Source organism: Electrophorus electricus, chromosome 9 (assembly GCF_013358815.1).
Source record: "Electrophorus electricus isolate fEleEle1 chromosome 9, fEleEle1.pri, whole genome shotgun sequence".
Taxonomy (NCBI): domain Eukaryota; kingdom Metazoa; phylum Chordata; class Actinopteri; order Gymnotiformes; family Gymnotidae; genus Electrophorus; species Electrophorus electricus.
The window spans coordinates 6228000-6254660 of NC_049543.1; the positions used below are offsets into that span (position 1 = coordinate 6228000).

At 40.4% G+C, this 26661-nt stretch overlaps 1 protein-coding gene across 2 annotated transcripts; it reads left to right on the top strand.

Moving 5' to 3' along the window:
* si:ch211-225b11.1 (uncharacterized protein LOC561694 homolog) lies at positions 1 to 24880 on the top strand. Of its 2 annotated transcripts, XM_035530132.1 has the most exons (15): positions 1 to 498; positions 619 to 863; positions 5137 to 5271; positions 10256 to 10466; positions 10635 to 10767; positions 11337 to 11471; positions 12532 to 12635; positions 12811 to 12935; positions 15550 to 15662; positions 16943 to 17083; positions 17667 to 17766; positions 17910 to 18010; positions 19107 to 19277; positions 19443 to 19512; positions 24867 to 24880. In XM_035530132.1, exons 1-15 carry the CDS (start codon positions 419 to 421, stop codon positions 24872 to 24874), a joined length of 1872 nt encoding a protein of 623 aa, XP_035386025.1. In that variant the 5' UTR covers positions 1 to 418; the 3' UTR covers positions 24875 to 24880. The 2 variants fall into 2 exon arrangements, with proteins under 2 accessions (XP_035386025.1, XP_035386024.1); XM_035530131.1 differs by lacking the exon at positions 24867 to 24880 and having other exon boundaries at positions 19443 to 20942.
* The last annotated feature ends 1781 nt before the right edge of the window (positions 24881 to 26661 follow it).

The window sequence follows — 26661 nt, forward strand, 5'->3', positions numbered from 1 at the left end:
AAACTGCTATTTTATGTCCTGTAGTAGATATAGTGTGTCTGTGTGCACGAGCTTTTGGTTGCCAGTACACACAGCATAGTTTTAGCGCTATTTTTATTTTATTTGGCAGAGGGCGACTCTCTAAACTCAATGCTCGTCGTGTGACGCTTCCTAAAGAGGCGGGTTCTAGCCAGTACTACGCTTGTTTCGATTTCTCCTCTATGCAACACAGGGAGCAATGGGACCGGTCTCTTTAAAACACGTGAAACACACGATATGATAGGCAACCCATACGAATACCAGGTACCAGGAATAGATCGCCGTCTATTTATTCCGTCGATGTGCAGGCTGTACTTGTAAGATTCTGAAATAGAATTTAGCCCAATGTTATAATTACAAACAGGTTGTGTAACGGTTCATTGATTTTATTACATTCCAAATGACTACATTTCAACCGACACTTTCGTCAACTTTAGCATCAACTTTAGCATCACCTTCTAAAGTAGGTAACATTCGCAGGTAGGTAACAGTTAGTACACGTCCTTGTCTTGTAACGGAATAACTCAGACGTTACCGAGACGTTAGTCACGTGGCTCACGTAACCTCAGCATCCCGTGGCTTGTCCTCTGCGCGCTTTAGCGTGAGACTGGAGGCCCGTACTGCATCCCCGCGCCCCACGCGCGGTGCGCTTAAAGGGGACCGCGGAAACGAAGCCACGCTCGCGCTTAAATCTGCCGTGGAGAGCGCGGTGCACGAAGCTCGCGCGTCGCCGCCCAGAGAAGCGTGGAGTCGGCGCCTCGAATTCGTCCTCGCGTCCGTTGGCTATGCGGTGGGTCTCGGGAACGTATGGAGGTTCCCGTACCTTTGTTACAGGAGCGGAGGAGGTGAGTGTTGCCCGATCACCGGTACAGATGCAGCTCTACGCGGGGGAGGGGGTTGCCGTAATTCTTACAGTAGTCTGCATCCTGTATTTTTTATATAACTCACATTCTTTCAGCCAGGGCTGCGTGCTCCTCACCCGACCTTTTAGAAATATTTGTTCATTTGAAACAGGTGTACAAATAGAGAACGTAGCCCATGCATCGCAATGCACAGTTTTTCTTAGGCATCATCCACATTTCAAGTTACGAGTGTATTTAGACGTGAAGAAGACATGAAAACAGAGGCTTCACTTGCAAAACAAGCAAAATGCTTTCGTGGTTGCAGGGTCAAGTCGCTGGATTGGTCAAATGTGAGGGACACTCTTTTGGCCCCGTTCGGGATTTATTAAATTATTCCCTATTTGTTCTTTTTTTGTTTGTTTGTTTGCTTGATTAATTGTTTGCTCACATTTTGATTTCATTTTAAGCTGGAAACTGGAGGCAAGTTTAAAATCATGTTACCAGTTTGAGTAGATGCAATGTATATGCTGAATTTCATTCAACTCTCCTGTCAACTTTAGATAAAGATTTATGTTTATGAACTGTTAAAGATATTCCTAATTTTTAGTGTTGCTTTTCATGGTAGACAATCGACAGCAGTGGGGACATGCTCATATAAGAATTCTATGACAGAAATCTTATATTCTAAGTTTATTGCTTAGTCCATAGTCAAAAGGTGTTTTAACGAAAGAATTTAACAGAATGGCACTGTACTTCATAAAGGGGAGGTGCTTTAGGACATTTTTGTTTAAAGCAGTATACTGTGTTAATCCTTTTGTCTTGGTGTTATCCTGGGCTCTGGCTCAAGATTAAAATCATGTGCTGGTAAAGTTTCATATTAGGACCATTGTCAGAGCTGGGCCCAAGCTTACCCTCAAAGATGCAAGGAAGTATACCCATGCTTGTTTGTTTGTTTGTTTGTTTGTTTGTTTGTTTTGTCAGTAAAGAACTTTTCACTGGATCACATAAACAAAAACAAACATGCATTAAAAACCCCACAGACTGCTGCTTAATTCAGCGGTTACAGTAGCACACTTAATGTCTTCAGTGTTTCAGTATTTTAGTATTTGACTAAATATGTACCCCAGAACTGTGTTTTTTAACCCTGTCCTCCGAGAATCCACATTTTGTCTGTATCCCAGCCTACACCTGAACTAGCAGTCTGTCTGGTAGCCCTTGAGGACTGGGTTGGCAAACACTGCTTTAGTGAGTATGACTGTATTTGACTACATTTGACTGTACATGTCAAAGTGGAATACCCAAATATGATGGCTATGGTAGTGATAGCACAATGGTTAAGGTATTTGAGTAGTAATCAGAAGGTTGCTGGTTCAGGTTGCCACTGCTGGGCCTCTTAGCAAGACCCTTAACCTTCAATTGCTCAAGTTGTGTTCAGTTATAATTGTAAGTTGGATATAAGTATCAGCTAAATTTTGTAAATGTAAAACAGGGGATTTTAGTAAAAGGTCCTCATGAATGATTGAATATTGTAATTTGATTCATTTCTGTGGCAACTGATCTTTCTAGTGATATAAGTGCTAATAGTAGGTTTTTTCAGTGTGGGATATTTATGGAATTTCTGAACTTCGAGTGCTTCAGGATAATTTTCTTTGCAATTCCAAGGGCAGTGAGTATGGGGGCAGTGTACTGGATGTGGGGATTTATATTTGTATGGTCTCCCAGCAGGCAAAGTGAGGGGGCTAGTGGGATGTTGTAGCTCAGCATGAGGGATATAAAGTCTATGACAGAGGGCCAGTATTGCTGTATGTCCATAGAGTGTGAAAACTCTCAACAGGAATGCCGAGGGGCACATGGAGCATGAGTCTGTGTTTGTTTGTCCTATTTTATGTCATTTTTGCTGTGTGATATGTGATCTATGAATTACTTTATATTGTATTATCTAGAGATTACTGTTGTTTGTCTTTGTGGAAATGGATTTACATATTTGGATCCAGAAGTCAAAGATTGCAAGATTCTTTTTCCATTTTGATCTGGGAAGTGAAATAGTATTGTTCATAGTGTCAAGAAGTTTACAGAATTTTGATAATTTCTTAGTTTGCTATTTTATTTTTGTGTTCAATTAATTTGGGAAGGTGAAGGTGATTGTAATATTTATTTTAGACTTCAATAGAGATTTCAGTTGTAGATATTGTAAATATCTATCTCTTTATAATTCATAGTCTCTATCTCTTCTGATATTGAAATTCCAGGCCAGATCATTTAAAGAAAACATGAAGTTGTGGATATGACTATTTTGTGGAAATATGTATGGCATTTTATTTTATTTTGTGGTCTGATAAGGTCTGTGAGCTGATGAGACCTGATACGGATAGTTCCTAGTTATATGTTTCTTGTTCTATTTCTAACCATGAGTAATATTTTTGATTGGGGTGTGTCCAGATGTAGATATATTGGGGTTTACTTGCTAGATAGCATGTTTGAAAGTTTGTTGTTTCTAGTCCAGTAAAATTTTGTTATTGCAGAATCCAGTACCTTGATCCTCCTAGTGGGTGGTTGAATAGGGATCTAAATGTAAATAAATAATTTATTTTTGAAAGGATTGGCATTTTTACATTTGTTATTCTGCCAAGCTGTGAAATAAATAACTTTGTCCAGTGGTGCAAATCTTCTGTTTTCAATAATGGTTTGAAATTAAGAGGAAATGGATATAGAAAAGACATGGTCATGCCTTTATATTGAATGTTTCCTAAAGGAAAAGCAAAGGATAGGTTTCGGGGTATGGCATTACTATCTACCTCGTTTATAGGGAGAATAATTTATGATTCTAGGATAGAATGTTTTTTTAATAGGAAGATTTATTCCAGTTGATTTAGTAATTGGATATTTCGGAAAATATGCCTGAGTGTTATTGTCTATTGTAGAGAGTTGGATGGATCCTGTAAGTATGAAAATACATAATCTGCATAGAGACTGACCTTGTGTTGTGTGTTTTGTGAGATTAGACCTTTAATGCTTTTGTTTTGTCTGATTGCTGCTAGTTGTTCTATAAACATTGCACACAGCGGAGACAGAGGGCATCCTTGTCTGGTACCTCTGGGAGGTGAGCCCATTAGCTGTGATGGTGGCCAGGGGTGAAGTGGATAGTGTCCTTATCCAATGAATAAGATATATGTCTGCAGTTATGAAATGACATTTCCAGTTAACCCTGTCAAATGCTTTTTCAGCAAAAAGATGATTAAAAAAAAAAAAAACTTTTAAGTCAAATTGAGTAGTTTTCACAGATTATCAGAAGAGTGCCATCTTTTCATGGCACGACGGTTTTGAATGTTTCAGTTTTGAGCTTAGTTATTTGGCATCTGTATTAAAACCTTGTAGAATTCATTTTCACTTTTGGTAGCTTAATATAATTCAGAAAACAGTAAATGTCATCTGCAGATGGCTCTTGTTCAGAAGTATATATTTCCTTGTTAACTGCTTGAAACAGTTTCTCCTGTGGTAGAACCAAGGTCTGCCATGAAGTGTTCATATCCAAGTCTTTGGATCTTAATCCAAAGTTTTTTTTATTTAGTGTATCATCTACTTGAAAGTGCAACTGTTTTAATTCCTATCGTGTTTCTTCTTTAGGTTCTTTAGCATATTTACCAGTAAGATCTTTGATTCTTTATTCCAAATTATTTTCTAATGCCATTTTCTTTTCTTCTTGTCTGTTGAATATGAATTAATCTTCCCTGTCATTACTGCTTTACGTGTCTCCCAGAGTAACGTGGTTGAGGTTTTTGGAGAGTTATTTATTTTAATAAAGGATGCACATTCTGTTTTAAGAGAATCTTAGAGTCTTTTAGCAAAGGCATGATAAAGTGACATTTGGGTGCTAACAGCATGGTGGGGCATGTTCCCTGAATACAGTCGAAGTTCAATTATATTGGGCACGTTGAAGTGAAATGATAAAGTGGCATGGTCACTGACTACAGCTGGATGTTGTCCACACATGTCAGATCCTGTTAGATCCTGCTGATTTACATATATATAAAATTTTCTGTCAATATTTTTGTATCTCTGTATCAGTTTAATAGAGAGTTGTACTGTTATACCTTCTTACCACCCAAGTCTAACTGATCACCCTGTTAAAATATTCATTACAAATTTAAGAATGAAAATACAACATTTGTTTGCACTGAAAGAGACTCCATTTAGATATTATATATTATTTATCTTTTTTGTGAACACTCTCTAACATTATCACTCTCTCTCTCTCTCTCTCTCTCTCTCTCTCTAGGTGCCTTTCTCATCCCCTACATAATCATGCTCTTTCTATGTGGTATCCCGTTGCTTCTCATGGAGTATGCCATAGGGCAGTACACTCGCTTGGGGCCAGTGCATGGACTGGCTCAGATCTGCCCCCTCCTGAAAGGTGAGTGGGTGTGAGTCACCAGTGGCTTCAGATGTTCCAGATAGCTTGGTCTGCTGTTGACCCCCCCCCCCCCCCCCCCCCCCAGCATCTAGCAAAAAGGCAAGAGTGTTTGAAATATGGGTGTTTAAATAATAATAATAATATAAATGTGTGGTTTGGTGTGTTATCTTATGTGCAAGGACATCAACAGTACTTTGTATTTGTATTTCCTGTTTGACCATAATCTATCATTTATGGTTAAATTAAATAGAATTACAATTTAAACATCAATCTTAATTAATCTACACAGTAGCTATTTCATATTGTTTGCAAGTTTTGGGCAATCTTGTCATTCTGCTGAACTGTAGTCTGTGATCATAATTAATCTGATGTTTTTCCTTCTGTGCTCCTCCCTGCCACATCAGGCTTTTTTGCTGATTCATTGTTTTCCTTTACAGTGTTTACTGGTGTTTTGTTCTGAGGCCTAATGACCTGTTGATGGCTGATTACTTGTGTCAAACCTGGATAAAAGCATTTAATCCATAATGGCTCCAGGCTGGATTCAGACATTCAGTTTAAAAAACATTTGTTTTTCATAACATTGCAGATGTCTTAGAGGAATATTTGTTTGGTCTCAGAGCCATCTGGATAATGAGTGGGGTTTCCTCAGTAATAAAGGTACTGTTGACACTGCTGAGATTGCCAAACAGGAAACGTGCCCTGCAATGTGAAAAGCAAACTGAAGTTCTGAACTTCTCACAGAAGATTCCATATTTACTTAGATACTCCCATGTACTTACTGTTAAGGCATTAGTAGTTTTAAGCTCATCAAGAAGGAAGGCTCTGGCCATATTTAATTATGACAGAACAACAAATACATGTATGTAACGAAGGCTGAAGGTAGCTGCCTTACCTGGGCCTCAAACCCAGTTCTGACAGGATTTAAAGGTGAGCTCGGACCACCAGGCCAAAGAGGCAGCTCACTAAGAGACGGTCTCAGTCACATCATCCTCCCCTTCCGAGCATGATGGTCTCCATCACAATACCTTCACCTCCATGGAGTGTCCCCTGTGCATTACACTGTCCACATGTCCCTTCACACACAAGTGTCTTTTCCATCAGGGCCACGCCCATGCTCCTCATCAGGGGTCCTCACACTGGGCTACAGCATCCCCTCACAGCAGGGTTGGGTTCATCAACCTGGGGCACGCTCCCGATGGCCTCACTGCCATGCCACTTCTAACAATAAGTGTAACAAAGGCTGAAGGCAGCTACCCTACCCTGGACTCGAACCAAAGAAGTAAACGTGAGCTCTGACCACCGGAGCAAAAAGCCAGCCAGAGCACCCATTTAACCTTCCTAAGTGACGGCCTCTGTCACAATGTAAGATTCTATTTCCCAATCGTGAATCTCGAATACCACTGCACATTTCAAAGGGGTTCAGCCATCAACAGTCATCATGGTTTTTGATGAAAGGACATGCTTTCATTTGCACTAATTCCAGACTTTTCTCTTTAGCTTTTATCTCCTCAAAAACAGAGATAGTCTACCCGGTCAAAACTATCGGGTCCGTCACTTGATATATCACTCATTTCAGTCTATAGTGGCTGCTTGCTAACTGAACGACTGATGCAGGTAGTTCTTTCTGCATGTTATTTTAACTGACTGTTTAAGCTTTCCTTTAAATATTACATTTATATGGTTCATAAATATTCATATGTCAGGAGTGTATCATAATAATCTGGACGAGTCAAGGTGCATTATTATATGAAAGCTGTATTTAATAAATGTTGTAAAATGCATAATGCCAAAAATTAATTTTCCACTCTGGTGATACTTTTGAAATGCATTCATTTGGTTGGTTAGTTTGTTCTCTGGGACATCTGCATTTTCATGAATGTTTAATGGACTATATATATGGCAGTTATTGCTATGGTATTTCATCCTTAAGATTACCTCATATTTTAAATAGTAGTTAGCATTTGGGCTAACCACAGTGTTGTTAGGGCAGTTTTGGATTAGATTATTTTTGACTAGGGGTGACTGGGATTTAATGCGTATCCCTTAATTATAACTATTCTTTTTGTCTGTGTGCATGACTACAACTTGTCTGTTTTTTATTGTTTATCAAATTTTTCGATTAAGGTTTTTAATTTCTCCAGGAATGTATTTTTATATTTCTTAGAATGTATTTTAAATGTATATTTACATTTACCTGATTAATCGGGTACCTTCAATTTCCTTAGCATTGTTCAAGTACGTTCAAACAGATGGGTTTTTGATCTGTGTTTACTCCTTTCAGTTACTGATTTTTGTGAAGACCAGGCATAAAAATAGATTAAAATGATTTTCAGATACAACTGCAGGAGTTTTCCCCCCACTGGGACTTCAGGCTGCAACCTTACAGACACTCCATTGTGTAGTAAAACCCACATCTCATCTGTTCTGGAAGCAATGTAAACAATCTGTGTGAAAAGTCTGGGAAGCTCCTTTATCCTACTTACTTTCCGTGTATAATTTGTCTACAGAACAGAAATGTATTGCTCTCATAGAAAAGGGGGAGTTTCCTACTTAGGACATTTAGAATGAATGACTCAAAGAATATCCTTTGGAATGCCTCTTGTTTATAGAGCACAGCTTTCATTTAGGATCAATGAAGCTGATCAAAACCAATGAGCTTTCAAGTTGTCTAAAGCCTCTGATTCTCTGAGGCCCACTTTACTGCCAGATCAGTGAATCCATTTAGACCAACAGGAACCACAATACGAAAGTATGCAAACCAAGTAATGTAATGAAAACTTCACGTGAACGTTGTAAAAAGATAAAAGGGAAAGGAGACAACAGCCACACACGTGCGTGTGTGCACTTGTGCGTGTGTGCACTTCTTTATGTACATATAAAAGGAATCATTGCTTGGTTACATTTACATTTAGGTGACATGGTATAGACACTGAACGAGATGCAAGAGGATAGAACACAAAAATGAGAATTTAATGAAAAGCAAAGAACAGACACAAAAAAGGAAAACGACACATGAAGCAGCCCCAGCAGTAAAAGTGATGCCGGAAAAGATGGAGTAACAGTCAACTGTAGAGTTGGATACCCAAGGGACTTAAATAGGAGAGTGAGATGGGGAACAGGTGCAGGGAGTTATCCAATACATTTGTGAATATGAACGATTGTGATTCTGACATGTGATTGGTGGATCTTTGGGTGATTGACAAGTTTGGCATGACAGTTTATGTAAATGTATAGGTTAGAGTCCAAGATACCATTGAACTAAGATACTGCTAGATTCAGGAGTCAATACAGATAATTGCAATAACAATAAAACAACAATAAGCGCAAAGAGGGTTCAATCAATCAATCAGTCAATTAATCAATAGTAGTCCAGGATGTTACAAGACAATACAATGTTTTAACAAACACAGGATCAGTAGTCATTTATATACTGCACACATCTACGAGTCTTCAGTCTGTGTTTCAAGACAGCAATTGTTTGAAGACCAGCTGTGCTGCTGTGTCCTGGATCAACTTTTTAAAAAATTTTTTGTAGTTACTTTTTGTATCTTATAGCACAGACAGATAGATAATTTCCACTTAGTATGTCTGTATTACTTCCCAAGAGGAAAAGCCTTCAATAAAACCCTCAGTACAAAAATTCTAAAAAAAAACCCCACTATGTTTTATGGGACACAGTTAAAGGTTTTTTAGTGACTGTCCAGAAGTAAGGATGGCCAAATTTATGTCCCAGTTAGAGGTTTTCAATTGACCTTGAGCTGCATATATATGAGGTACAGCTATGTTTATATGATTATCTTTGATCCTTGACCCCTCTGGTCACATGAATAGCACATGCTACTTCTGAGCAAAAAAACTCTTTAAATCTTTGAGATTGTAAGATTATTAAAAAAGCTCACCCTATTGGAAATAATTTTTGATGCAGGAAAATATTATCAACTGGTTATAAATGTCCAGCTTCTTAAAATATTTAGGTTTTGAAAGCTTTGTTATATTTTATACATTATGGAATAACCATAGACCATACCCTAAGATTAATATTGTAATATTGTATAAAAATATGTTCTGGGAGCCAAGATAAACATTTCTAAATTCCTAGGTTTTTAAATATTCATTACACTTCATTTTAGGCTATCCCTTCTTGAAGCTGCTTGCATGTGAACTCAGAGTGTTTGGGTTTATTAGGTCTGGAGCTATAAATCCTCCAAACTTTATGCTAGCATTATTAATTTCATCCACAATTCATCATTTTTTATTAACTTGGTAGAGATTCCATAGGATTTTTTGTCTTCATATGTTTCCTTAGTGCATTAAGGAGAACTGTTACTATAAAGCCTTATTTACTCTAAAGTCCTGTTTATGTATAACATTTAAAGTTATTCTGCCAGAACACACAATATTAATTAATTTGGGCTAAAATAGAAGCTATTATATAATAATTGTCATAAGTTGATCTATATAGATTTAAGTTGCATAACACTTTGAAATGTTTTTTCAGTGATTCATGGTTAAAGGGCCCTTTTTCTGCATAATTCATCTCTTTTGCCCTCTGATTTAAAGGTGGAATAGGTTATTTATTGTAGCATTTTTTTTTAATCTTTGTTCTTTTTCATCTTTAATCTTTTCTGAAACATCTCAATAGCAATCAATAAATCAAATGCTCTGATAATAAAAAGGGAAAAAAGTTTATTTGACAACATTTGCATATTACTTCAGAAATCTTATTTTATTAAAGCAAGATATAAATTGTTTTCCATGATAGAGAAAATAGCAAAGACAAAAATAAACAGCTGTCTGTAGGGAAGTTTTTCATTTTTCACTGCCGTGGTAGAAAGTGCCTTCTCCTTTAGCTGATGCAGTGAAGCTGTGGTATTAACCCAGCCTATCTGTGAATTGCACAGAGCTTGGAGGTTGCTGTAAGGGCAGTAGTGTGTGTGCCTGCTCTCTAACGACCTCTCTCTGCCCCTTACATGGGTGTCCGCAGGGGTGGGTCTTGCTACTGTGGTCATCTCTTTCATGCTCGCCACCTACTATAACGTTCTGATGACCTGGGCCCTCTACTACCTATTCCACTCTTTTGGCTCTCCATTTCCATGGCAATCCTGCAACAACACGTGGAATGCCGTCGGCAACTGCTCCACTGGGTTACCCAGCAACGCCTCTGACCTGAAGTCAGCCAGTCAGCAGTTTTTTGAGTGAGTAGCAGGTGCAGTTTGCCCCTTATGCGTGCATCATACCTTAACGTCTTGTTAACCCCAAACTCAGCAGTGTTAAATCCAAGTTCAGCACCACTTCTTGGAGATATCTCAGTATCGGTGCACTGAACCGACAGGTGTACTTTGTGGTGTGTATGCATGTTTCAGCCATAAACTGCTGGAGATGACAAACGGTATTGAGGAGGTGGGGGGGATTCGCTGGGAGCTGTTTGGTCTCCTGGTTCTGACCTGGATCATCACCTACCTCTGCATCTTCAAAGGGGTCAAATCCACAGGAAAGGTCAGGTTACCTCATCTCCATACTACTGAGACAAATGAAGAGACCGTGATGCGGATTTTTGTAATGTACTGTAATGTTTTGTTGTCTTTGTCTGAACACTTTTAATGTAAATGTACCTGGTTACACATACCAGTGGCTTAGCTGGCTTCGCTTGACGTAGGAGCTTTGTTTATCAGTCTTGACAATCATTTAATATTATATGTTTTCTAAAATGCTCAAAATATTACACAAGTTAATGTGTTTTTGTAAATGATATGATAATATTCCACAACATTAGCTTTTTTTTTAAGTTATTTTTCAAGTCTTATATAATAGCTGTAGTCCAAATTTTATTTGGAAATATTGCGGCAAAAGCTGCATCAGCTACTTAAAAATACAAACAAAAAACTTCCTTTGGGCATATGCATCATCACTAAATTAATTCACATATCCAGTTTTAAATAATAAAACCACAAACCCTCAAACCCCTGTCCTCATTACTGTACATTAAACCTTGTACAGTGAAGGATGTTTTTCTAGGATAATTTATTCTCTTGAGACCTCTAATAACTTGTAAATGGTTTCTGTAGGTTGTGTATTTCACTGCTACATTCCCTTACTTCATGCTGTTTGCGTTGCTCATCAACAACGTCCAGCTGCCTGGAGCAAAGGACGGCATCCTCTTCTTCCTCTTGCCTGATTGGGGCAAGCTCCTGGAAGTGCAGGTGAGCTTGAGATGGCAGGCAAATTAGTTTACGACCTGTGGAATCGTGTCAACCATCTAAGTGGAGCAGATTAAGGTTATCTTGCACCGAAGAATAGCTAACAACTTCCGCAGTTTAAGTGTTCGAGGTGCTTATAATATTACTTGGTCTGGTTAATTTTAGATGTGGTGCCCCATCAAACCAGAAATAATTCCTTTTGTACTATACAAATCAGAAATCTAGGAGGGAATGCTAATTTCACTGGTTTAATATAAGCAGACTGTCACAGTGCCGCCCCCTGCCGACAGATAACGGCAGTCGGCTGCGGTGAACACGCGACCTCTGTTTGTTTCTTTGTTTCCGCGCCTCCCTCAGGTGGTGTGTGTTGTCTATTAGGGGCCTGTTTTGTTGGCCTTTGTTGTCGTTATCGGTCGTTTGCCTTCGTTGTCGTTGTCGATGCCTTTTATACTTATTTTTGGTACTTTCACTAAATTCTTCAGCTGGACACTCACGTTTGCTTCGCTTTTCTTTATTTTCGTCTGCACGTTTTTTCACCTGTAACACAGACAAGAACGGCACACGCTCGATGGGCGATTGCGGACGCCTATGTTATTTTCCTCCGAATAAAGAGCTTCCTCTGAGGAGACATGCACCAAAGCTTTGACTACTGTTACCTGGTGCCAAAGATGTTCACTCAACATGACATCACAGACATGCATAGAAGAAATACGAATTTGGTATTATGCAACAGTGGGACAAGACAAAGGGTGTAAATAAAAACCACCCCATATGTAGCTGTTCCTACTAGCTAACAATCTCACTTGAACTGATCATATGTTTAGGATTTTGTTTGTTTGTTTGTTTGTTTGTGTGTGTGTGTGTGTGTGTGTGTGTGTGTGTGTGTGTGTGTGTGTGTGTGTGTGTGTGTGTGTGTGTGTGTGTGTGTGTGTGTGTGCGCCATGCGTTTGGGTGCATATTTGTGCATGTATGTTTGTGATCATTTACAAAATAAAAGAACAGTGCTACAGAAAGTACAGAAAGTGGAGCTGACATGTCATGCTAATCATATTTTCCCTTTTAGGTGTGGGTTAATGCAGCTGCACAGATATTTAACTCCATCGGAATAGCGTTTGGCTCCATGATATCTATGGCCAGTTACAACAAGTTCAGCAACAACATCCTTAGGTGAGGAATCTTGGAACACAGGGCTGGTCTGGCCTTGTTCCTGTCATGTAGAATCAGTAACACTACATGTTGATGGATCCTTAAAGATCAGCAAAAGAATGAGATGAGATTAATTTTCAAGCGAGAACCCATAATCAATGCCATGTTGGGACCGTTTCCTTCTCTCTCTTTATAGAGACACCTTCATTGTGTCCCTGTCAAACTCAGCTACCAGCATCCTGGCTGGGTTTGTGATCTTCTCTGGCATTGGGTACATGGCACATATTCATAACCTGCCTGTAGAGGACATAGCTACTGATGGTAAGTTAGTTGAGCATTCTCCATGCCCTCGCATATTCATACCCACAGAGGAAGTCGGAATTATAGTGAAGTACACAAGTTTTCCAAAGAAACTCATTTACTCATAGAATGCATCCTAGCCAGTAGAGTAGGTTAGAGTCCAATATACCAATGAACTAGAATACTGTAAAAATACAGGGATCAGTGCTGATGCCTATAAGTGCAAAATACATAAGCTCTATCTTAGACAATGATAAGTGAAATAAACAATATGAACTAGTTTGTTAATCAACATCAGTTTAATAAACAAAACTTTACAATAAGTACTAGTTTCAGGTAGTCAACATAAGAGCAGGGTCAGTGCTCATTTGAATGTTCCACAAATAGATGGGTATTCAGTCTGTATTTGAAGACTGCAAGGGAATCTGCTGTCTGGACAGCTAGCGGAAGTTTGTTCCACAATCTGGGAGCCAGGACAGCTAATAGTCTCGATGCTTGTCTTCCATGAGACTTGAAGCATGGTATTTCAAGCCGAGCCATACTTGAGGTTTGAAGTACTCGAGGTACAGATCAGGCTTTGACCGATGTATGGAAGGGCTGGGCCATTTTTGGCTTTGTAGGCAAGCATAAAGATTTTTAAATCTGATGCATGTAGCTACTGGACGCCAGTGAAGGGAGCACAGCAGCGGAGTGGCGTGAACTTTGGAAGATTGAAGACCAGTTGTGCTGCTGCATTCTGGACAAGTTGTAGAGGTTTGATGGCTCTTAGAGGAAGACCAGCAAGTAGCACATTGCTGTAACCTAGTTTTGAGATCACAAGAGACTGCATAAGCACCTGGGCAGCTTCCTGTGAGAGAAAGGGCTGAATCCTTCGTATGTTACAAAGTAGAAATCTGCAACACCGGGTTAGATTTGAAACATGAGTTGAGAACGACAACTGGTTGTCCAAAGTTATGCCCAGGCTATGGGCAGCTTCAGATGGTGATACTAGTGAGTTCTAGAAGGAAACTGTGAGGTCATGGTAAGGGTCAGGAATACCTGGGATGTACAGAAGTTCAGTTTTACTGGGGTTGAACTTCAAATGGTGGGCTGTAATCCATGATGCCATATCAGTCAAGCATACTGAGATACATCTAAAGACCTGCATGTCAGAGGGTGGAAAAGAAAAATAATTGATTGTGATCAGCATAGCAGTGGTAGGAGAAGCCATGAGAAGATATTACATCACCGAGAGAACGAGCATAAAAGAGAAGAGCAGAGGGCCTAATACTGAGCCCTGTGGAACACCAGTGGAGAATCTACATGGTTTGAATGTGGATCCTCTCCGTATTACCTGATTGGACCGGTCTGTAATGGGCAACGTAGGAGCCGTCGAGTGTGGCCTTCTTGAGGACTGGTACCACTCTGGCGGTTTTGAATGTAGTTGGCACATGTCCAGAGGATAAGGAGTTGTTCATGATGAGAGAGATTAAAGGAAGCAGATCTCTTGAGATCGTCTGGAACAGAGTGGAAGGAATGGGATCCCACAGACATGCAGTCGGATTGCTAGAAGTCAGGAGTTGAAGAATTTCTTCTGAGGAGAGAGGAGAAAAAGAAGCCAGAGAGATGTTGGGGAATGCACACTGGTTGGAAGAGTGGGAACAGAGGAAAAGGACTGGCGGACTTCTGCAACCTTCTCCTCACAGAAGGTGATGAACTCCTCAGCAGTAAGAGATGAGGGGGGAGGGGGAGCGTTAATTAATAAGCACAGGTGGCTATGTGGAAGGCTAACAACAAACGCAGTGAGAAAATTCCAGTCTACCCCTTTTAGATAACTTGGCATGAAATGGGCTTTTTGGAATGGAGTTTGCAAGAAACACCAAAATGATAGGAGACAGAGGAGATATGGGAGCAAGGTTGGCTGTGCCAAAGAAGCAGAAAGAGCTGTTTATTCATTAAAAGAATGTATTTATGTCCTCGGCCGTCCTTGAGACCTGGCACCCCTCCTTACTGCATACACACACACACACACACACACACACACGCACATGCATACACACACGCACACGCGCGCACTCACGCAGACCCCCACCCCCACCCTCAGTGGAATGTTCTTTAGCTCAGATAGAGAACCATCTGCACTGTTGTGGCAGCGCGTCTGTGGGTTAGCTTGCTAACACACTACTACCTGCCATCGCTTTATTTGGAGAATTCCTGCAAGGTTCAGTGAATCCTAATGTCACTTCAAAAAAGCCACAGTGACACAGTGAGCGTTACTGGGGATTTCCATTGGTGATTTCTTCTGCTGTGCCAAAGAACTGACTGAAAGCTGGTAGGACCTGGTAAGAGGTTCTGTTGAATTAGAATCTCCTGCACCCTGCTCCTGACCTTCAAGCAGGCAGCTAAAGGTAGGACGTTCAATGGGAGACATGCTTGAGAGGTTACTTTGAGCCCTCTTATTTAGCCTTGTTCTTGTTATTTTTGGGGGGTGGAGGGAGCGATTGGAATTCTTCATTTTTTTCAATGTGTTCAATGTATTTTGAATTCATTGCACTGATGTCACCTAATAATCATTGAAGTTTGTATGGAAAAACATAACCTATGTTTGTGTCTGTTTACCTGTGTTTCACGTGTGTGTGTGTGCGTGTGTGTACAGGTCCTGGATTAGTGTTTGTTGTGTATCCAGAGGCCTTCTCCACAATGCCTGTATCGAAACTGTGGGCTCCTCTTTTCTTCTTTATGTTGCTCTGCCTTGGCCTGGACAGTGAAGTACAGAATAACTCTCTCTCACACATACACACACACACACACACACACTCATTACCTTCATTCTGATGCATGAAACAATGAAAAAGTTCTGTAGGACACTGCATATTCTTCCCTAGTCACAAGGGGACTGCTTACGCCACCTTTCAAATATTTCACATGGTTTTCCATTCAAATAAATACATAAAACATAAATACAGCCAGTAGTGCAAATGGACTGTAAATGCACTGTAAGTACACACATTAAACTGAACACAAGACTACACAATAAACTGTACAGATAACTATATGATGGATTAAACACTCATTAAGCCTGTGACAGTAGTGGAATGGGTGGATTTCTGTTTTTCATGTATTATTCAGTTTACATTAATGGCTAGTAATATACCTTTGCAAACGTATACAGATTAAAGTGAGAGAAGGGTAACTTCAAATAACTGGTGCAGTTGGTAGCGCAATAGATCAGTTCAGCTTGAATGTCTAAGTTTTCGTTTGGCAGCTCTGTTCAGCACCTCACTGCCTGTGGGGAAAGGCTGTTCATGTGCAGAGGATTTTGGTATGCACATACTAGATTCTTAGTAGACGTTTCTTCACTAAACGTTGAGGGAGCTTGAGAGGATTGTGACGTGCACTCCCAGGAAGTGTGCGCTGGTGGTCATACTGCAGTACCGCTGATGTGGTGGGTGAGGGGTTGGGGCCAGATAAGGGGGTATAAGGCGCTTGGGTCCTTCTGAAATCCGCAGTCATCTGTCCTGTCGTACTGACATTCGGAGAGAGACTGCTGTTCTCGCACCAGGACGCCAGCTGCTTCACCTACTCTCTGTAGACAGTAGTGTCATCAGTAAACCTAATGCTGTAATGTTTGGGGACACAGTTGTTGGTGTGCAGGGGTTACACCAGAGGACTCAGCACACAGCTCTCAGAATTACACTGATCTGCAGTTTAGCATATTCTTAGAAATCTGCTATAGTAATAGTACGGTTTAATAATGAAGTAAAAATTAATAATATGCACATATAAATTAAACCAAATAAAAATGAAAGCAAATGAATTTATTCAAAAGGGATGGTGCCTTATATTAGTTTGCTGTAATGTTATGGAGATTATAACATTTGACCTGTGTAAGGTTTTATCATGTTAGGATCAACCACAAGGTTGGACAGTATTTTACACAGTCAAATACACTGCTCTTTACAAAAACCAAATGTAATGAGTTTGTGTCTTCCAGAAGCACAATCTGTCCACAGCTTTGGGTGTGTGTGTGTGTCTGTCTGTTTGTGCAGTTTGCCATGGTAGAAGTGGCTGTGACCTGTATCATGGATGGTTTCGGTCCAAAGGTTTTGCGTGTGTTTAAGAGAAAGGAGTTGCTGGTGGTGGCTGTGTGCGCAGTGGGCTTTCTTCTGGGGATTCCACATATCACCAGGGTAAACGAGCACCGCACGGTCATATCACCAGGGTAAACGAGCACCGCACGGTCACATCACCAGGGTAAACGAGCACCGCACGGTCACATCACCAGGGTAAACGAGCACCGCACGGTCACATCACCAGGGTAAACGAGCACCGCACGGTCACATCACCAGGGTAAACGAGCACCGCACGGTCACATCACCAGGGTAAACGAGCACCACACAGTCACCGTGACAGTTACATTACTGGAACAACAGTGACAGTACACAAGCACAGTAACAATACTACTGTACTCTCACAGACCAGGTTTCAAATTGTATAATTTGATGGGTCAGTGACACATTTAAATTATGAACTGAATATTCTAAGAGAATGTGCTCCGTGCTTTGGATTATTGTGACGTAAACACATTTTCACAGACCTTTGCTCATGAATTGAGGATGAATATTAAATTTGCTTTGGGCTTTTAGGATAATTGTAGTTTTATCTGTGTGTGTGTGTGTGTGTGTGTGTGTGTGTGTGTGTGTGTGTGTGTGTGTGTGTGTGTGTGTGTGTGTGTGTGTGTATGTGTATGTGTGTGTGTGTATGTGTGTACAGGGTGGTATATATGTATTCCAGTTGATGGACCACTACACTGCAGTGGTGTCCCTCATGTTTCTGGCTTTTTTTGAGGTTCTGGCAGTCACAGTGATCTTCGGTAAAAACAAACAAAAAGATCTTCACATACATGATTGTCTGGATGATTTATGTGCAGTCTAAAACACACTGTTGTACTTGAAAAAAAAACAGTCTCTCTGTCTCTCTGATCCCCCCCTCCCCCCCACACACACAATCACACAGGAGTGCGGAGGATATGTGTAATGGTGGAGAACATGCTGGGGAGGACACCTCACCTTTACTTCCGTGTGTGCTGGCAGTTCCTTTCTCCTCTGCTGGTGCTGGTGAGAGACATTTACATTTACATTTACATTTACGGCATTTGGCAGACGCTCTTATCCAGAACGACCTACAAAAGTGCTTTGTCATTTACTCATAGAATAAGTCCTAGCCAGTAGAGTAAGTTAGAGGCCAAGATAAAAATGAACTAGAATGCTGTTGAAATACAGGGATCAATGCTGATACCTAGAAGTGCAAAATACATGAAGCTCTATCTCAGACAACAATCAGTGCTAGAGTTTCAGTTAGTCGACATAGGAGCAGTCAACATCAGTGTAATAAACAATACCCTACAATAAGTACTAGAGTTTCAGTTAGTCGACATAGGAGCAGGGTCATTTAAATGTTCCACAAATAGATGGGTGTTCAGTCTGACAGAGTCAGGACAAAGAATAGTCTTGATGCTTGTCTTCCATGAGACCCGAAGCATGGTATTTCAAGGCGAGCCATGCTTGAGGTTCGAAATAATCGAGGTACAGATCAGGCTTTGACCGATGTATGGAGGAGCTGGTCCATTTTTGGCTTTGTAAGCAAGCATCAAGGTTTTAAATTTGAAGCAGGCAGCTACTGGGAGCCAATGAAGGGAGTGCAGTGACATGTGTGAACTTCAGAAGATTGAACACCAGTCGTGCCGCTGCATTCTGGACAAGAGGCCTGATGGCTCTTAGAGGAAGACCAGCAAGTAGCAAGTTGCAGTAGACTAGTTTTGAGATTACAAAAGACCGCACACGCACCTGGGCAGCTTCTTGCCAGAGAAAGGGCAAAATCCTTCATATGGAGAAATCCTTACAAAGGAGAAATCTGCAAGATAGGGTCAGATTTTCTGGATGATTTAATGTGCACAGTCACTTCAGTCCTCACAGAGCTCCATTTAATTTAATTCTATTCTAGAACTGGTGCTTCATGGTTCCTACCGAAATAAAAAACTATAGAAAGTTACTATTACGAAGTCACCATCTCTAATCATTCAGTCAGTCTGCAGTCTGTCACCCCTGTATCAAATTGCTGTTGGCATTAATCCACCCCCTTCTATGTATCTACTTGCAACACTTGGAAAGTCCTTGAAGAGTTCTTAGATGCAGGAATTCCTTTTGTGTGCAGGGTATTCTGATCTCCAGCATAGTCCAGTATACCCCAGCACGCTACGGCAAGTCTTACACATACCCACAGTGGGCCGAGGTACTGGGCTGGTTCCTCTCTCTCATCTCCATAGTCTGGATCCCTCTGGGGGCTGCCCATGAAATCTGGAAAAATAAAGGACCTTTGTTGCAGGTACACACACACACACACACACACACACACACACACACACACACACACACACACACACACACACACACACACACACACACACACACACACACAACACAGACTCACTGAGGCCTCCTCATGCTGTCCACCTGTGAAAATATTGCGATTAATTGCAATCTCTCACAGAGACTGAAGGTGGCAGTAACGCCAACGGTGGATCTGGAGCCTCAGCGTGCCTTATCCGAGAAGGAGGAAGGTCAGGCAGAGTCCATTGCATTGTTTGACACTTCCCAGTAATGTGTGTGTGTCATATATTACATTTTCCTCATATACACCATACTCAATGTAGTGTTAACATTAGGTTTCATGATTAACATCAGAAATGTACTGTGTTTATAAGCAAATCATATCCTTTACATGGGTTTACCTCAGCACTGACCAAAGTCACAACTGGCCTCAGATCTTTACTGATTAAGAATTAAAACACGGAGCCAGTTGTTCATGTGTGCAAAAGAATAAAATACAAATGGCACAGAATATAGAATACTTTACTTTTTATAATCTTTCCCAATGTTTAAGCGTGTAATCTCAGACAAATATATAATGAGATGTAGTGCATAATTTGTATATATAAATTATGCACTACGTTTATACGTTGCAAATGCAATACCCTGTTTGTTTGTTTGTTTGTTTGTTTTGTACACTGAGTACACTGGAGGATGTAAAATAAGCCTAACTTGTGCTACCCTTGAGTCACTACTTTAGTCTCTGAACTGCACCATGATCAATTTTCTTGAAATGTAATGCTGCATTTTGTTAAAACATATATTGTTAAATTTCCCCAGTTGAAGACTTCGGCTAGGCAGATGTAATGCTGAATGTTTGTTGCATTGTCTAGTTAATGACTTGGCTATCTAACAAACTAATTTAATACTGCAGACATTCCAAGTTAAATATACCTAGCCGAAGTCATTAGCTGGGCAAATTTAATTATATGTGATAACAGAATAATTGTAACATGAAATTAGCTAGCTCGCTATGTCTTTTAACTGTGCAAATGTAAAGCTACAAACAGTCAGCCTAACTTGTGTACAGCTAGCTATAAATATTATACAAAGATGTGTAATTTTGCACCAACTTGTTTAACCCTCCCATCATGTTCTGGGTCAGAATTTACCCCATGGTTCAGAATGTTAGTTGAGAATGCAGAGAGGGAATCAGAGTGTAGATAAAGTTTATTACAATTTGTTTAAAGGTTTTACACACACACACACACACACACACACACACACACACACACACACACACACACACACACACACACACACACTCACAGAGAGAGAGAGAGAGTTCATACAATCAGAAACGATAAAGGTGATACAGTTTGTAGTATTTTTGTAGCAAATACTTATCTAGCTAGCTAGCTAATTCTACGGTCATTCCTTCAGACTCCTGCACAGTGAGTCTGCCTTCTCCCACTTCAAGGGATTGAATTCCGCATGCTGCTAAAAGAACGTTTGCAAAAGGGGCATTTTTTAAAATTCAATATGTAATTATAAATTTTCCAAGAAATCTGGTATTTTCATTCCCAGCCATTTGACCTTCTCTGTAAACAAAACCTCTTGCACCCCATGGTGCTTGGATGGCGATAATTGCTGCTTGCAACTATATTTTGCATTTGCATTTGTATTTGTATTTAAGGTTTCTGTATAGTTGGTTGAATCATTCAGGTTTTGAACCAATGTTCATAAGAAAAACAGAACCAAAAAAAGGGAAATTGGCTAAACCATTTATCTAAATATAGTATATAATGAATACATGTTGAACCACTGAAATCTGTTATTATATTCATAGCTGTTATTATATTTGTATGGTTTTATAATTCTACTTTTCTGTTTTGTGATGCATATTTGTGAGTAAACAGATGTTTTTCAATGTCACTATTTTGAACCATTATAAATGATTTTGGCAGCAGTAAACTCACTGTTTTGCATGCTTGCTAATAAGACGTTTATTATTTGTTGCTGGGCTCTTTGTCCCTCTGCAGTGTAAAAATTAAAACAGCTAAGCACCCACTGATTCAGACTTATAGAGGTAGTTTCTGCTGCAGTTACAGGACTTCGGTGTGGTGTACTATTGAATGTTGGGGATGAATGTGCAAATGTTTACAGAATGGGTTCCTGTATCTAAACTCACACTGCGATTTGTGTGCGTGTGTTTACAAAATGGGTTCCTCCAGCTAAATTCATATGGGGGTTTGTGTATGGGTGTGTATACACTGTGTTCTATACAATGCTCACTATGGAAACCTGCAAGAGAGTGCACACAGTAGTCTTTTTCCATCTTGAGTAGATGGCCAGCGCAATGTTCATCTGTCAAAAACTGATTATAAGCCTACATACTGTTAGTAGTTGTTTTAAACAAACAGGCCATATATTCTTTCATTTCTTCCCTTTGAATGTTTTTAATAAAATATCCAACGAAAAAGCAGAAGACTAATAGTAATGCTTTGATGAAATAAGACAATGCCATGTGCTGACACTAGAAGTGCACATTCACTAGTGTGGCCTCTAAATTGAAAAACTTGGGGAAACTCCGTCTGCTTAAAGGTTACTATTTTCTTGGTCTGTTCCTTGCCCCTTTTGGGATGAGAACTCAGAACGATGGGTCCGCAAGTGGAACAACATTTTTTTTCAGAGATACTCTTCATCATACCTCAGTTGTAACGAGTGGTTATTTGAGTAACTGTTGCCTTTCTATCAGCTCAAACCAGCCTGGCCCTTCTGCTCTGACCTCTGGCATCAACAAGGCATTTTAGCCCAGAGTACTGCTGCTCACTGGATATTTTCTCTTTATTGGACCATTCCGAAAATCCTAGAGATGGTTGTGCGTGACGATTCTAGTTGATCAGCAGTCTCTGAAATACTGAGACCAGCCCATCCAGAACCAACTACCATGCCATGTTTTTCTTCGACATTCCGATGCTCAGTTTGAACTTCAGCAGATAGATAGAGAGATAGATAGATAGATAGATAGATAGATAGATAGATAGATAGATAGATAGATAGATAGATAGATAGATAATGTAAAAATTGTTTAAAAAATACATATATATATATATATATAATATATATATATTACACACATATATGTAAAGTATAACAATATATGTGAGATATATGATTATATACATAATATATTAAGTATAACAAAATAAATTACAATACAATGTAGGTAGTATATACAATAGTGTAATGAATATTTACAGTGTATCTTTACATAGTATGTACAGGATAGATATAAACAGTAGTGTATGATATACATACACTATATCCAGTATGGTGAATGCTAAATATAATTAAGTCCAGGGTACGCCGTATGGACGGTGTAGGGGCAGTAGTATCATCGGTGTATTATGGAGTTAAGTAAGGTGATGGTGAATGGAAAGAAGCTGGACCCGAGCCGACTGTTTCTAGCACGGATGCCCAGATGGTAGGAGGTTAAACTGTGTGGTTGGGGTGGGAGGAGTCCCTGATGATGCTGTGTGCTCTGCGCACACAGCGCTGGTGGTGAATGTCTCCAATGGAAGGGAGCTGTGCACCAACGATGCGCTGAGCATTCTTCACCACCTTTTGGCCTCCCTGTCGGCCACGGCGGAGCTGCCGTGCCATACTGTCTCACAGTTGGTCAGAACACTTTCGATGGTACAGCAATAAAAGTTAGTCAGGATCCGAGGAGACAGATGGTCCTTCCTTAGTCTCCTCAGGAAATAGAGACGCTGGTACGCCTTCTTAACCAGAGAGGTGTAAGATAAGCAGGTTGTCTTGACCATGTCTATATGCCTAAATGCATTGAGTTGCTGCTTATGACGAATCGAATGCTGGTTCTGACAAATCGAAGGCCCTTACCATGTGCCATGCTTTCACTGGCTATAGCACAGTATCTGCATTTGCAACCTAAGATGAAGAAGACAGCATGGGATGCCTGGAAAGCCAATTTTTGGCAAGAGAGGCCTTCATGGCTCTATCAAAAGCCCAAAAAACCTCCAGAGGAGGTCAGTTCCGTTGTGGAACAATTTACAATTCTCCTCTGTTATCACACCAGCAGCCGATTCAGCATCGATCTAGTGCATCTGAGTGCATCAGTTCACAATGAAAGGAAGAACAGCAGGGCAAAAAGCTGAAGATGCACTGGTGCGGCACCTCAGAAGCGCCATGCAGGAGGAGGAGGACACTGAGGTGGGGGTTTGAGTTGGCTCCAAATACACCCCTCTTTAACTGACCAGGGCTGCTTGGACCCAAGCGATTGGAGACCGTCGTGGCCAACTCTTCCACAGATAAGCCAGTCCATCCTTGAACTCTTATGTTGTGGCTGCCAGAAAGGCTTATGGGCTCATTGTGTATGCAACAAAGCCTTAACGTGCACAGATCTGTGTCAACGTGGAGGAGACTATGAAGGACACATTGAAGAATTGAGATTTGTGAGACCCTGCTGAAAGATCCCACTGTGCTGCTGAACCACCAAGGTCCCTTGCTTGTGTGTGTGTGTGTGTGTGTGTGTGTGTGTGTGTGTGTGTGTGTGTGTGTGTGTGTGTGTGTGTGTGTGTGTGTGTGTGTGTGTAAACTGGAAAATGTAAACTGTCCTACCTTCCTGTCATAATGATACCATCTTTTTGCTTCAAACAGCTTCATAGGAGGAAGGTGTGTCAACCCAGAGTATGATTTTTCATTGTGAAGAACAGACTGTCAGGAAACAAAGAGAGGTTATGAAATCACATTTCTGTTTTTAGTTTGTACTGAAGAAATGAGAACAGCATCAGAGCTACAAAGCCCAAAGTGTAGCAGCATTTGGCCTACAGTATCTAGGCGGTTTCCAGTGTGGATGTACAGAAAAGATCCCCATTAGGAAGTTATCTGCATCCGCGTGGCATTACAGATTGTCAGAGTACTCTTTACAAAAGCCTTCTGCCATTTGTCTAATGGCTCACAGACTTTCTGTATAAGTTAATGTGGCCTTCAGCAACTGTAGTGTCCTCTTCAGAACCAACAAGAAGATTGTAACAACACACTCACTTACTCAATCTCACTCTCTCTCTCTCTCTCTCTCTCTCTCACACACACACACACTCTCTCTCACACACACACACACACATACACTCACTCACTCACTCTCTATCTCTCTCTCGCACTCTCACACACACGCACATTATTGACTAAACGGAATGCTCTAAATATAGCTCGAAGCCTGATTGTCAAAAACAAAATTTTTACCTCTGAAACTTTTTTCTTTGTGCCCACAAAGGAACTGAACCCAAGTACCCACGCACCATCACATACCCAACTCTATTACACTGCTAGAAAAATACAAATTTTGAACTATATGGACAACTGAGGCAGCAGTTCTTAACTCCAGCCTCAGGTATTTTCTGTACTGATATACAATGTGCAGGCACGCAGAACAAACCTTTGAAATGTATCAAATCTGCTCGATCACAAATCTAAAAGACTTCCTCCTTTAGCTTTACACGAGAGGTGCGCTGACTCTCTCCATCCCGTCCGGCATGATGGTGCACAATATGACAAGGCACATGTTGCCTCTGGTTGGTTGCAGGAACATGACGGTGAGTGGTCGTTGCTGCAGTGGACTGGGCCCTGTCTGCATCTCGGCACCGTCGAGCGTCTGTGGCATGAACGGGAAAAGTGTAGGTGACAGCAGAAATGGTGTAGCTGCCCAACAGGCAGCTACGGTGCAGTGCAGTCATGTCAGCATGGTCTGCACATTGAGTCCAATAGCTCGTGGGGTCCATGCCCAGATGAATGACTGTTCTGAATGCCAAAGCAGGCAATGCATTGTACTAGACAGGTGCATCTTATACACTGGCACATTGGTACTATGTAAAACCGTGTAACCGTGTAGACACTGCCACACTTGCTGCATAGCAGCACCACCTATCTAGTAGCGTGGCCGCTGTGTGTAGATGCAAGTGTTTCAGTTCATATGTGACGGTAATTCTTTCACATTAATGTACAAGTGTTTACCTTTTGTAGAAAGCTTGTTTTGAATGGCTGATAGCACACAGACGTTAGCATGCATACATCTGTGCTTCATATGTGAGAAGGCTTGAAAAATATTTACAAGACTCTTGGTAGAAAATAAAATTTTAGAGGAATTGGCCTTACATTATCAATGGCAGAGCTAACAGTAGCCACTAGGGGGAGATAGTAAGCAATAATAAAGGTTATGAACGTTCCTTCGGTCTGAATGCACCAATGCACACATTTGCTATTCAGACATTTCTGTGTAATGACCGGGTTTTTGTCAGAAGGACCATACATGTGTATGCAACAGAGCGCATAGCAGATCGTTACACATGACATAAATTAGCCAAAGGGTGCTCGTATGGTAAAATATTACAAACAGGGTTACTAATCTCTTAATACTTTTGCTCTAGTCATGTCACTCTGAAATCCCCCAGTTCCCAACTCAATGCTCCCGAAACCTCAAGAAATATCGATGCAAGGTCTGCACTGGGCTCAGTGGCCTCACCTCAAAGGCCTCTTCACACAGTTTTTGGTTGTACAAAAGGTGGACATTCAGACCAGATAATCTACTATACTCATTAGAAAAAAAAAAAACTAAAAAACTTATATGTATACAGTTTGAGTACAGTTACGGTCTGTACAGTTCATAACTGCTCATTCTCTGACCCCAGAACTCCTACTCATTACTTGAGTAGGGGAACGTTTCTGACGCAGCATTAACACTGACATGTAGTTGCATGGTTGTGACTGTTGAACAGGTACAGGTTTATCCTGTGCTAAGAAATGATTGAAAGGTTGGAGAATAGCTTATGCACTAGCCAACAGATGAGCTACAATCTAAGTGTTAAGTATATTGTAAAAATGCACCTAAGATAGTTGTACCAGTGGCCAATTATTGTAGGTACAAGGTGTTTTAAAAGGCTGGTTAGTGTATATGAGGCCAGGATATGCAGTTTCTTAAAGATATAGACTATATATTGTAATTTTTGCATATAATAAAGAAATTAATAAATTACTGTTTTTATAATGTTATCGTTTAATTTATACATAGGATAATATTAACGTAAATCTATAGCCTGTAAACTTGTCACTGTTACATATTTGTCTTCGATTAGGCCGGTTCTCTCCATAGGCTAAAGAATAAACTCTTTCTCTAGACGGAAAAACATGCACCGGTAGAGTCCATAAATAGCCAACCTATGAGTCGCACAATGATGAAGATTCAGCAACGCATCAGTTATGCAGCTGCTATCGGCCCCTGCAAGTGGTCTAATTCCTGATTTACGACCTGGTTTACCAAACAAACGAACTATATATATATATATATATATATATATATATATATATATATATATATATATATA

Coding starts and splice junctions, on each gene's coding strand:
- si:ch211-225b11.1 (XM_035530131.1), top strand. CDS start 419: ATGACTACATTTCAACCGACACTTTCGTCAACTTTAGCATCAACTTTA. Junction 5,272..10,255: donor GATCTGCCCCCTCCTGAAAG/GTGAGTGGGTGT, acceptor GGGTGTCCGCAG/GGGTGGGTCTTGCTACTGTG. Junction 11,472..12,531: donor GCAAGCTCCTGGAAGTGCAG/GTGAGCTTGAGA, acceptor TTTCCCTTTTAG/GTGTGGGTTAATGCAGCTGC.